Below are 13,536 nucleotides of genomic sequence, written 5' to 3' on the forward strand. Positions count from 1 at the left end.
GACCCATCTACAGAAGTGAACATACGCAAAAGTTCAGAACAAAGGGCAATCTCTTTTTCACAGAACTTTAACTACTGGTTATAATAATTGAATAAATAAACTGAGGTCCAGGAAAAATTACCAAAAGTGGTGCAGGTGTTTTTGCTTCTGATCATTAGAGCAGTCTTGTTGGTTGTGAGAGAGCACTCTTCCACAAAGATTTCTTGGTCCAATCCCATTGAAATGAAAAAGAACACATCATTGACCATTTCAAAACCATTGTGCGGTCCTAAAATTTCATTTCCTGTGCAAAGAAGAGCAAATCAACATAATGGATAGACCGGGTTAAAAACAGTCACAATAGCACGTTCCTGAACATCATTGATAGATTTAATCAATGAGACTGAAAGCTAAACATTCAAAACCAAATTTAAATTGATCGGTAATTCTCGTGCATATATATATATATACACATATATCTATATCTATTTATCTTTTAACAGTGACTGCTGTTATAGCTGCAACTCTGTTCCCACTTTGGCCTGCAGAGATGCGTGTGGGAGTTTACTATCTGAGCGTAGGTGCAGGCTGTTTTGTGGCAAGCATTCTTCTTCTGGCAGTGGGTAAGTGTTGGTTTGTTTCTCTTTCTATGGCCCACCTTTGCATCTTTTCAGCCTCTTGAAAGTCCCAGATGTGCATATTTCTTAGATGGCCACAGTATGTCAGCATTGAGCTGGCTGCAAATGAGATTCTCTTGAGCTGTGAGGTGATTCGGATATACCAGTTGCTTTTTCTGTCTCATGGGATAAACTAAGTGTACCAGTCCTGAGAGAGAAGTCTTGCCTATTTGATTGCTTTTGCAGCCATGACTTGTTTTAGGAGCTGTGCATGATATGCTTCTATTAGCTTTGCTGCTGTCCTAGGGGAAAAAAAAAACCCTTTTCCTCTCTTATTGTCAATTAGCTGCACTTAGATCACAGAAAAAGTGGCCTGGTCTGGCATGGCTGAAAGGCTAGGTTGTGGCTTGCAAATCCATTTATAGTATTTATATCCATAAACCTGAAGTATCTCTCTATTTCAGCCAGGTCTGGGGATGAGGTTGGGGATAGCGATACAGCTCTGTAGCAATTATCTGCTTCATTTTGATACTTGTATTTATTTGAGCTCAATACAATTCTCTGTGGATCAATTTAAATGGAATCTATACTTGAGATTAAAGAAAAGCTAGATGTAAAAAAACTCAAAAACATGAAAGTAAGGAGGGAAAGCAAGAGGGGGAGACAGTTTTATTTGTTTTCTTGTTTTTTTAAAAGTCATTGCAGTATGCAGATTTAGAAAAGTAGACCTTAAATGTAGCAAAATAGTCAAAAGTCAGTAAACGTGGTGCTTCTCTGAGATCACGGTTCATTCTAATTACTTATGCATCAGTAATTGCAGACAAAATGAATCGTTTCGATTTATAACCCTTTACAAACTATAACGAACTGTACCTTTCTATGCCTTTTAACAATCGTTTTAACAAATGTTCAGACTGTCCTTTGAAAGTATGTAGAATATGGTTTGTGGCTGTAACTTCTTCCCTCTAAAGATTGCCATATCTAATTTGATTTTGCGAGTATTTATTGCAAAAATTACATCATTAACTATACAGAAAAAAATGTCTCTGTCCCTAGGCTTACTATGGGTTCTTAAGCCATATTCTGCTTATTTGGGAATTAGGAAAAGCCAGGAACAAGATCAAGCAAAGAGGATTCAGTTCAGACTTACGAAAATGATGGGTCCAAATATTTACCTTCATGCTGAACTGCTTTTGTTGGCACTCTGTACCCAAATCCTCTAGAGTAGCCTCTCTGCCCCAGAGGTGAGCTTTAAGCTCGTGTTAAGACCACTATTGAGATCAAAAAGTTCATTAAATGCTGCAGTTGTTAAGTGAGGCAGTATATGAATGCAACTTGCAACCTTCCCTGCCAGCATCCCCATTGACTTTGCTTGCTAGAAGCCGGTGGAAGATCGCAAATGGCAGTGAGCCTGGGATGCTGTAACTGTTGTAATGCAATCTAGTTGCCAAACACCTGGATCACAATCATGTCATGGAAACACTGTGATGGCCGTTAAGTGCAAAGACCAATCTCAAGTCACTGTTTTCACTAAATGAATGATCATAAGGACTACCTGCGCTTTGAGAGATGGAGGGGAAATTCAGTAATAGCTCATGTGAAGAACATCTTGACATCTGCTCAGACCCAGAGATTGAAACAGTTGCACATGTTTCCTGGACTGCCTTCTGTATCAGGCCTGGGATTTAGAGACAGTGTCCCCCCCTCTCCCCTTCACATCAGCAGATGTTCAGACTAACCTCAAACAGAAAACTTACTTCTCCTATTGAGAGATCAATTCAACTTGATCAACTTCCCCATAACGCACATAATTTTTCCTTTTTGTGTGTGTTTTTTTATTCATTCTCATTTCACATTTAATATGATCATAGACCAAATCAGTACATTACAGAATTAAGCAGCGATAGGATTTTGACCCCTATTTTATAGGGTGGGTAAAAATCCTGGTTTTAAAATGTCTTTTGAAAGTAACTTTATCACTTTATTTCCATTTTATCTATCTTTCTGGCTTTTTAAACAATCATGTCTCAGTCTAGCACATATTTAATTATTTATCAAATAGAAATACCCCTTTTCACTCATGATAAAATTTAGGCTATATGGGAAACATTTATATATAGGACAATGGTGAATAGTAAAAATATACATGGTAAGTTTTGGACAAATTCTCTTCCTTGAAAGTATATAAATTTTCAGGCACTTGGAATCAACCTTTCTGTGGTTATGAAGCCAAATTTTCCCTGTACAGAAAGAATATTATCACTGTTTGGTATTATTTAACCCAAAGAAATAGGGACTTGAAAATTGGAAAACTGAGCCATAGCGGTGCAGTGGTTAGAATGTAGTATTGCAGGCTAACTCTGCCCACAACCAGATCGATCCTGCCTGGCTCAAGGTTGACCCAGACTTCCAGCCTTCCGAGATCAGTAAAATGAGGACTTAAATTGTTGGGGATAATATACTGACATTCTGTAAACCGCTGAGAGAGTGCTGTCAAGCACTATGGAGCAGTATATAAATCTAAGTGCTATTGCTATTGAAAAACCCTTATTCCAAATTTAAGAATGAAAACAATGGAGGGGAGAGAGGCTGATGAGATACTTTATAGATGACATAATTCAAGTACTTAAGGGCAGCTATCAGTTTAATGTTGTGTATTTTGTAGACCACTTTGCCACGTTTATAGAGGGAAGAAACAGAAAAATAGATTAAACAACAACATTAAAACAATTTTGCTTCTGTTTTTCATTTGAAGTGTTTACTGTGTACTGTTATAAGTGTGTTCTAAAAGCAACTTATTTGGCCATTTCCTTCTTGCAGCCCGTTGCATCCTCTTCCTTCTCATCTGGCTGATCACTGGAGGACGACATCACTTCTGGTTTCTACCCAACCTGACTGCTGACGTAGGCTTCATTGACTCCTTCCGGCCCCTGTACACACACGAATACAAAGGACCAAAGGCTGACTCAAAGAAAGAGGAGCGACTAGAACCCCAAAAGCAGACAAAATCTGACAGTGAAGAGAAATCTGATAGTGAGAAAAAGGAAGAAGAGGATGTCAAAGCTGATGCCCAGGGACGCTTGGGAACAGAAGGCTCTGGAGGAGAGCGGAATTCGGATACGGACAGTGACAGGCGGGAAGATGACCGGTCGCAGCACAGTAGCGGCAATGGGAATGATTTTGAAATGATCACAAAAGAGGAGCTTGACCAGCAGACTGATGAAGGGGATTGTGAAGAAGAAGAAGAAGAAGAGGATGATGAAGATGAAGAGGAGGAACAAGAAAGTAGACCTTTACACGAACAGTCATAATTCAGCTATCACTTGGGACTGAATCTTGTGCAGAAACAATTGGATTTTCTATGTTGGCTGGTGCACTGCTCTGACAGCGTTTTCTCCCCATTTGCGAAAGTATACAGCTTAGCCAAACATCTTTATAAAATAGTTCATAATTTGATTTGCAAACTCAAGGAATCTATAACTTGCTACCAGTTTTAAATAATGTATGCTTATAAAAAGATTCACAAGTTTTAACAACTTGTCGATCGGCAGACATTTTGTCTTGAGGAGTCATCAAACATATAGAGGAATGTAGCTCTCTTATTAGTTTGATAGATTGCATGTTTTCAGTAAGTAACCATTTCTGCAATAGTAATTTAACATAGTAATTTTGAATGACAAACTCTCAATTTATTCTCAACCTCAGATTGGTACTTAACAACAGATTTGTTTTCAGTTCATTCTACTCTTAACTACTATTAATCTTCATAAAGCTGTAAGACTTTAGTTAGAATGTTTTCGTTTAAGAAGATAACTTTTTTTTCTTAAGATCAACAAATTATTACTGTTGACTTGGCTGTAGATTTTAAGATTCTTTTTAATTGTGTGCAACCAACTTAGGAAATCCAGTCTGTTCTGTCCATTTGGTTTGGAACACATCATCTCCAGCAGGTTAAAAACAAAAAAAGCAGCATAATTTAGAGATTATAGCTGTTGATTTGACCTGCCCCATCATAGTACAAGAAATGTATTCTGTACATAACATACAAATAAAACAAACCCCTATTTTACCTGTTAGTTATTATTTGGAAGTTTTATCCAGTTTTCAATTTGTATAATTAAAAGCCATTTCAGAATGTATGTATGTTAGGACAATTTCAAGAATCGGTGAGAGTGGCAGCCCACTGCAGCTCCTGTGCCAACATTCCATGTATTCAAGTTTAACTAAATGGATTCTAATTTCTCAAAAGCAGACAGTGCAGCTCGGTGTAATGCCTTAATGTTAATCTTTTATTTCTGTCTTGAAACAACAGAGTACTGTATTTGATGAGTTGACACTGCCATGAAAGAGTGTTCACCAGAAGAATAGGGTTTTAAGGGTTTTTTTTTTTTTTTTTTAAAAAAGATCTCATACAAAAGATAACCAAGACCAAATAATTTCTTGAAATCTTGAAGGAGCTTGATTAGTCTCTTTCTCTCTCTTGCACATATTTTATTTGACTGACTTGGGAGACCATGGTGTGTTTAGTTCTATAAACATTTTTAAAGTTAAGGCTTTATACCATTCCTCTGAATCACTGAATTTCAGCCTGAAACTGAAATTATGAATACAGATTCAGTACTTTCCTATCAAACTGTCAGGCAATAATGTTTAGTTATTTGCTTGCCTTTTCAGTGGTTGACTTAACAGATCTTTTTTCCCCCTAAACTGCTTTTTTCCCCATCAACAGTGTTCAGACTGAAGATGTTAATTTTTCTGATTGTGCAAATATATACATTTTGTGTGTGCATTGATAAAAACCATTCACAAATGTGGTCTGATTTGCTTATTACCTCTTTTTTTTCATCCAACATTTGGGAAAAGAAATATTTTTCATAATTCTTACTCAACTTGGTAGCATTTTTGTGATACTTGTGAATTCTGGTTACTTGTCTTAGCGTCATTTATAGATTTTCCATTTGAACACCCCAACTCTGCCCTGCTGCTATTTAAAAACACCTTTATATAAAATATGTATTTTCTGTCACTATACATAGGCAGGAGAAATTCACACCAATGACAACTGCTGTTTATTCAGTGCTCCCAACTATAATTATATGCATCATTGTTTTTCTTGTGACTTACTTAAACAGCAAATAGTGTACATATAAAGAAAGCAGATGGAAGAGCTTGTAAAACTTGTTTGCATTCTGTGTTTAACAAGACCTTTAAGCATTTGCTGGAGGGATGATGCCAAGCAACTCATGCCTTTATTCTTCAATCAGAACTTTTTCTGCTTGGAAATACTGATTGCTCTTTAACAAGTCTCCGTATTGTACAAGTAATCTTCAACTTGCGGGTATTGGCCGTCTGAAGTTATGACCTACCAGAAAAAGGGGACTTACAACTTGGATTCAAAGTTCCAATGATCGTTATCCCCCCACCGCTAGTCACATCACTGCACTTCTGGCACTTGGCAACACAGCTGTATTGATAGCCATTTGCAGTGTCCCACAGTCACATGACAACATTTTATGATCGTTTTGCAGAAAACCAGCCCTTCGTTTTCAGCAAAACTGCTCCACAGCAAACAATGGGTTTGCTTAACAGCCAACATGTTCACGCTTATGACTGATGCAAGAACTTAAAATTGGGTCGGCCTCATAACCAGCCCATTGTAGGACCATTATTACAACCTGGGGGATTACCTGTAATTCTCAAGGCCTACCTGTATTGAACCTATACTCTTGTCAAATTTTTGTAGTTCGGCACATAGAAATATTTTGGATGCTTTGTGTTAAACCATGAACAGAAAGTACACTGAGAGTTGTGACAAATTTGTAGCCTGAAGCACAGTCCTACAACACTTATCCAGACTGAAATTACTCCCAGGAATGTTCCCTTGTGAACATCAAATGTTTTAGCCAAAGCTATAGTTGCCTATAGTTGAGAATGATAAAACAAGTCAAGTTCTACTGGAAGCAAAAAGCAATGTTTGCATGTCACAATGGGAGCAAACCTTTCACAACTGTTTTTTATTTTCTTAGATATAATTGAAGGTCATTTATTCACATGAACATGGCAGTTATACTTGTTTACTCAATCCAACCTGAATAGTTGACATGGGCTCTTCAGTTGTTGCTGCAAAGCCTCTAGCTCAGGGGTTCTCAGCCTTGGCAACTTTAAGACTTGTGGACTTCAACTCCCAGAATTCCTCAGCCAGCTTTGCTTAAAGTTGCCAAGGTTGAGAACCCCTGCTCTAGCTCCTGCTGTGGTTTTAGTGTAGCATACTGAGTCTTTAAACAACTGAAACAGTAATAGATCCATTGAATTCCTTGTCTTAACAAACAAATTTTGTTATTTTATTTGCTCCGTTGACCCAACATACAGTATAAACGTAACATCTGACTGCTCTTCTCCAAAGCATTTTCAAAGAGGAAGGGCGCACTTCTCTTGGGATAGCTAAAAGTTTCCCAATTTGTACTTGAAATGCTTAGAGCAAGAGTACGTACTGCATAACATAAATCACATTCATTCATTCTTACACATGTAGAATTGTGATATCTTTCTGTTCATCAACCTCAACAACTTTAAGATGGGAGGACTTCAACTCCCAGAATTCCCCAGCCATGGTGGGTTTATTAAATGAGCACATATGCTCGTTTTTTGGCAGTGGCTGCCATCTTCCAAGAGGCATCTTCCCATTGCCTGTCATAAATTGAGGATGGCTCTTAGTGAGCTACTTATAATTATTTTACTCCAAACTCAAATAAGGTAACAACAGCTGCAACTTGAGCATGACTTTATCTGTGTGGTTTATTTCACAGTCTTTCAATGGGAATATACCGGTCAGTTCTAAGTGAAACAATCGCTGTCTCTGTACACCTTCGATTAAATTCAGTGACCCAAAGTGGTCAGTTGCACAATTAAAGTGTCAACTCAGAACATTTCTTAGCTTTGACAAATGGCAGCTGGAGTGGATTTGCAATTTGTTTTGAGTGGATTTCAAAGGAACCTTAGTTGAAGAATTGTCAGTTGAAGAGAAGGTTGGATATTCTGAGCAGAAAAACAAGCAACCCGCCCCACCCCCTCAGTGTTTATTTAATCATTTATTTTATTGGTATAGTTGCCTATAGCAATAGCAATCGCCCTTAGACTTGTATACTGCTTCACAGTGTTTTACAGCCCTTTCTAAGCGGTTTACAGAGTCAGCCCCCAACAATCTGGGTCCTCATTTTACTGACCTCGGAAGGATGGAAGGCTGAGCCAACCTTGAGCCAATAAGGATCAAATTGCCAAACTGCTGGCAGTTGTCCACCAGCAGAATTAGCCAGCAATACTGCTTTCTAACCACTACACTACCATGATTCTATCTCACATAAGTGACCCTGGGTGGCTGACGACAATTCACAACCGCAGCAAGCACAATAAAACATAAATGAAAACAGCACACAAACAACCATACTAAGACCACAATTAAAAATTCAACTTAATCATTTCTTCGTTTCCAAGGCATTGTTAATGAAGATTATAATCCGGAATACATTAGTTCCATTTATAGGTAGTCTTCCACTTATGACCAGTCACTTAGCAACCATTCTTAGTTACAGTGGACCCCTGAAAAACTACTTATAACCTGGTTTTGAAGTTCCGATGATGCCCCTACCAGCAGTCACGTGACTGCATTTTAAATGGTTGGCAACCAGCCTGCTTTTATGGCCATTTATAGCCTGTAGTCATGTGACCGCAATTTACTACAGTTTTTGCCAGAAACCAGTGTTTGCTTCCAGTTTCTGGCAAAAGCTCATTTAATGACTGCAGTGTTCACTTAATAACCTTTGCAAAAAGCGGCCAGAAAAACAGCTCTGGTGATATGATGATTTGCTTTACAATCGTCACAACTTAACGACTGTAATTGCTAGGCTCAGTCACCGTCGTAAGTTGAGGACTATTTGTTCCAAGTGCAGATTAGAGGAGGGAATCACCCGGGTTCTTCATTTCCATTTCTCTTCTCTAGGTTTCATATATCTGAAAGAGTTAAGATTGGAATAACCGCTCCCTTTAGGATTGTTTATCCATGTCCAGCTGCTCTGTAATGTTCTTTGTCCTTCTGATAGTGGCAGATAAAGGTTCTGGTCTATTGTTCATGCTTCTTCCTGCTTTTGTCTGCTTTTATCCCATTATTTCCAGTAAACTATTTTATGTTTGCTGATGTTTAATAAATAAGCATCAAACTGTTTTCTAATGTTTTGTTAGCTGAGCTGACTGGCATGTGTACTTGATCTGATTTGGATATAGGGATAGGCTGGGAATGTGCTAGAGTGTGAACGAATCTCCAAATTATCCATAGCAATTTTCCAACACATTGGATTGTTGTTGTTATTTTTCTTCTCTGCTGTAGGGTTTCCTCTCTCACTTCCCTTTCAGCCTCTGTGGTTGGCTGTGTCCTATTTATATAAAGCCCACAAGAGCTGTTTTGGGCCTGGAGAAGATGATATGGGTTCAAAAATTTTCAACTTTCTGAGCCTTCCTTCAAAGCCCCCAAGCAAGGAAAGAATTTAGAACACTTCTCAAACTCATGTAACTTTCTTTGTTGGCTTCGTCGCTTAATTCAACTTAGGCTACACCCAACTCCAAATGGTTTCTGAGCAGCTCACAATATAATAAACTATACAAACACAATGCAAAACCAAAAAGATGAGATCCAGTTGCTCTATACACAAAATCATCCAACAAGGGACTCCATCCAGCTCAACCCAAGGCTTAGGAGAACAATCAGGTCTTCAAGCATTCTGGAATGTCAACAGGGTGGGAACCATATGGAATTCAGGAGGATCTCATTCCAAAGGGCTGATCCTGCAACAGAAAATGGATATGCTTCTTGGGTCTCAGTAGATGGCACTGTTTAATCAAAGGAACCAGATACAGGCCAATGTTGCTGGCATCTTCTGACCAGGCTGAGGGACATAGTCACCAAAACAACAAAATTAAGGGGGAAAAGGCTTACATGTAAAAATCTGAATGGATTTAGAGGTGGCCCGTTAGATTTAATGCTTCGATCTAAAAAGGAGAATTGATACTTTCTGAACCTACTACTTTATAAGATAGAAAAATGCAGGTTAGACAGCATCACCACCAGATGGATTCGTAGCTGGCTGACTGGCCGTACTCAGTGTGTGGTCTTCAATGGAACTGCATCTACATGGAGGGAAGTGTGTAGTGGGGTGCCCCAGGGCTCTGTTCTGGGCCCAGTGCTCTTCAACATCTTCATCGATGATTTGGATGAGGGGATAGATGGGGAACTCATCAAATTTGCAGACGACACCAAGCTGGCAGGAATAGTCAACAATCCAGAAAATAGGCTTAAGATACAGAAGGATCTTGACATACTTGAACAATGGGTGCTATCTAACAAATTGGAATTCAATGGTGAAAAAAGTATGGTTCTACATTTAGGCAAGAAAAACCAAATGCACAGGTATAGTATAGATGGTATCTTGCTCAATAGTAGCAACTGTGAAAGAGATCTTGGAGTCATAGTGGACAGTCACTTAAATATGAGCCAGCAGTGTGCTGTAGCTGCCAAAAAAAGCAACACAGTGCTAGGCTGCATTAACAGAGGGATAGAATCAAGATCACATGAAGTGTTAATAACACTTTACAATGCCTTGGTAAGGCCACACTTGGAATACTGCATCCAGTTTTGGTCACCACAATGTAAAAAAGATGTTGAGACTCTAGAAAGAGTACAGAGAAGAGCAACAAAGATGATTAGGGGCCTGGAGGCTAAAACATAAAGAACAGTTGCTGGAATTGGGTATGTCTAGTTTAATGAAGAGAAGGACGAGGGGTGACATGATAGCAATGTTCCAATGTCTCAGGGGCTGCCACAAAGAAGAGGGAGTCAAGCTATTCTCCAAAGCACCTGAAGGCAAGGCAAGAAACAACAGATGGAAACTAACCAAAAAGAGAAGCAACCTAGAACTAAGGAGAAATTTTCTGACAGTTAGAACAATTAATCAGTGGAACAACCTGCCTCCAGAAGCTGTGAATGTTCCAACACTGGAAGTTTTTAAGAAGAGCCTGGATAGCCATTTGTCTGAAATAGTATAGGGCAGGGGTAGGCAACCTCGGCTCTTTTATGACTCATGGACTTCAACTGGTATAGGGTTTCCTGCCTGAGCAGGGGGTTGGACTAGATGACCTCCAAAGTCCCTTCCAACTTGATGATGATGATGATGATGATGATAAGTTGAATTAGGCCAGGAACCAGGAAGACATTAGAATCTGTCAGAGTACGATGTATCAACAATAGTGTTTTTCATAATGGATGTTGGAAAGGAAATATATTTAAATTATGTGACTTAACATGTACGCAACTTTCCTGACAGAGTCTGGGTTCCATCACATTCTGTAGGACTGGCTGACTGTCCAGAGCCAGAAAAACTATTTTTGTTTAAAAAAAAAAATCTTGCACTTTGTTTTCCTTTTTTGGGCTCTTTCTGCCTGTACATTCCTAAAAGGACCATATCATTGTCCTTATCAAAGAACGCCACCGTATCAGCTGCTGATTTAGAATTATCTCCTCTTTCTTGTTGCAGATAAATGAATTAGAAAGTTCTGCATACTTAATTCTTTATCTAAGTCTTATCAGTTAGGGACAGAAGACTGAAGGCTGTAATATTTTAGTAATGAACCCACCTTCCCGGAGGGCCATCCTGTGCCAGGAATGTGATTGCTTTGTTGCTGTGTTGCCTATTGCTTGCTAATAATCACATGCCTTTTGTTTTTCAGAAGTATATAAAAGCAATGCTAACTTGTGTATTGGGGGCTCTCAATTTATGATTCATTCCCAAAAGCGCGCCTCTTTGTGCTGCAGAGAATAAACATTGCAGTTTCCTGATTTTGTGTGGTAATTGGCCACTTCACACCAAGGAAAAATAAAGCCAGTATTTAGCTGGGCCAACTTATGGTTTGGCCAACAATTGCATTGCATTGTATTCTATTCCATTTAAAATAATTATTTCTGGATTGAATCATGAAATTATGGGATTGGACATTTCATGTAGTGCAACCCTTTGTCATGGCCAGGAAAACCAATTAGCCCATCTGCGATGGCTGTCCAGTTTCTTCTTAAAAACCTCCAGAAACAAAGAACCTACAGTTGTCACAGATAGTATTCTGGCCCATATAGCTCTATGGACCATATAGCTCTATGCACCATATAGCTCTGTGTTGGAGTGTCTGGCAGTTATTGGGTTAAATGCTACGTATGTTGATGGGTCAGTGAGAGGAGTTCCAAAGGTCATTGGGAGACTTCCTGGACACAAGCCACATGGGAATCTCTTTGTCTGTAAGAAGCATGGGCCATGGAAAGTCACTCAATGAGCCTGATTCGCTATAAAGATGGTATGAAGAGCAATATTTTCTTACTATTCTGACTCAAATCTAAAGTGTCTTCTTTTAAATCCAGTCAGATAGTTAACTCAAAAGGAACGATCTTATAATAAACAAAATATATTTTAATGAGAAAGATTACTTGCGTTCACGTTGTGATTGGTGCTCCTGGAAATACATCTTTGTCCACCTTTTAGATCATCCCTTTAGGTAAGAAAATATTGCTCTTCATACCATCTTTATAGCGAATCAGGCTCATTGAGTGACTTTTCATGGCCCATGCTTCTTACAGACAAAGAGATTCCCATGTGGCTTGTGTCCAGGAAGTCTCCCAATGACCTTTGGAACTCCTCCCATTGACCCATCAACATACGTAGCATTTAACCCAATAACTGCCAGACACTCCAACATAGAGCTATATGGTCCATAGAGCTATATGGTCCATAGAGCTATATGGGTCAGAAGACACTTTAGATTTGAGTCAGAATAGATAGACTGTTCCAATGTTGTACAGATTTTAATTTGCTTATGCTAAAATGATATCTAAGTAGCTGAAATTTGTATCCATCATTTCTAGTCCCAGTTTCAACAACAATAGAAAATAATTCCTCACCATCTTCAATGGCGCCCTTTTAAGTATCTAAAAACACGTTTACTTTCTCAACAGAGAGCATCCCAGGTTCCTTCAGCCTGTTTTCATAGAGCAGGTCCTGAAATTTCTGTACGATCTTTGTTGCCATCATCTGAGTCTGTTTTAACCTGGAAATGGGCTACTCAGAATTGTAGGGTTTTGCAACCAAGGTTACACAACTGCAAAGTAAAGTCTTCAATAAAATGCCTCTTATGTAGTACAGAATTATTTCTGCTCCACTCAGAACTATCCCACACAGTTGGCTCCTGTTCAGTTTGTTGTCAGCATCTACACCCAAATCCTTCTCCAATTTAATGATTCCAAATCATGAATCCTTCACTTTACAAGTTCAGATTAATAGCTGTGCTCTGCTACCTAAAGAAAAAGTGAGTTCTGGAAGATTATTAAGTCTCACAATTAAAATTGCCCAGCAGCCACCTGTCCAAGGTTGTTATTCAGAAAGACAACATCAATGATAAATGGTGTATAATGCAACAGATTGCAACAGCAACAGATCTTTGCACAAACCTGCTTTTGCATGTCCAAGACGTATCAAATGGAGAAACTATTAAGATTGCAGGAGAAAGGGTTTTATTTTTTTTACAATACTCCGAATAACCTTTACTTGCAGATACCATGTGTGAAGTATTCAATGATTGAACAGATGGTAATCAGTTATTTCATCTGAAGCAAAACAACATTTTTCCTGACGTCAGCTTGTCTAGTGACTTTGAGAGAGGACTTCTCCCTCCCTTTTGATTCATGGAACATAGAATACTAGATTTAGAAAAGATCTTGGAGGTCTTTTTGTCCAACCCACTGCTCGAGCAGGAGATCCTATACCATTTCAGATAAATGCTAAATCTCTTTTTGAAAGCCTCCAGTGATGGAGCACCCACAACTTGTGAAGGCAAGTTGTTCCATTAGTGATTG

At 38.7% G+C, this 13,536-nt stretch overlaps 1 protein-coding gene across 2 annotated transcripts in view; it reads left to right on the top strand.

The window, feature by feature from the left end:
• The window catches only part of SEC62 (SEC62 homolog, preprotein translocation factor), a 28,278-nt gene extending 22,872 nt beyond the window's left edge, over nucleotides 1-5,406 (top strand). For both annotated transcript variants that reach the window (XM_039337669.1, XM_039337660.1), the window contains exons 7-8: nucleotides 483-602; nucleotides 3,417-5,406. In XM_039337669.1, coding sequence (XP_039193603.1) covers nucleotides 483-602; nucleotides 3,417-3,907 — 611 coding nt within the window. In that variant the 3' untranslated portion in view covers nucleotides 3,908-5,406. The remainder of the gene's footprint in view (nucleotides 1-482; nucleotides 603-3,416) is intronic.
• Nucleotides 5,407-13,536: the final 8,130 nt, after the last annotated feature.

The sequence above is a fragment of the Crotalus tigris genome, unplaced genomic scaffold, assembly GCF_016545835.1.
Source record: "Crotalus tigris isolate CLP2741 ecotype Arizona unplaced genomic scaffold, ASM1654583v1 scf7180000017549.6302385, whole genome shotgun sequence".
Taxonomy (NCBI): Eukaryota; Metazoa; Chordata; class Lepidosauria; order Squamata; family Viperidae; genus Crotalus; species Crotalus tigris.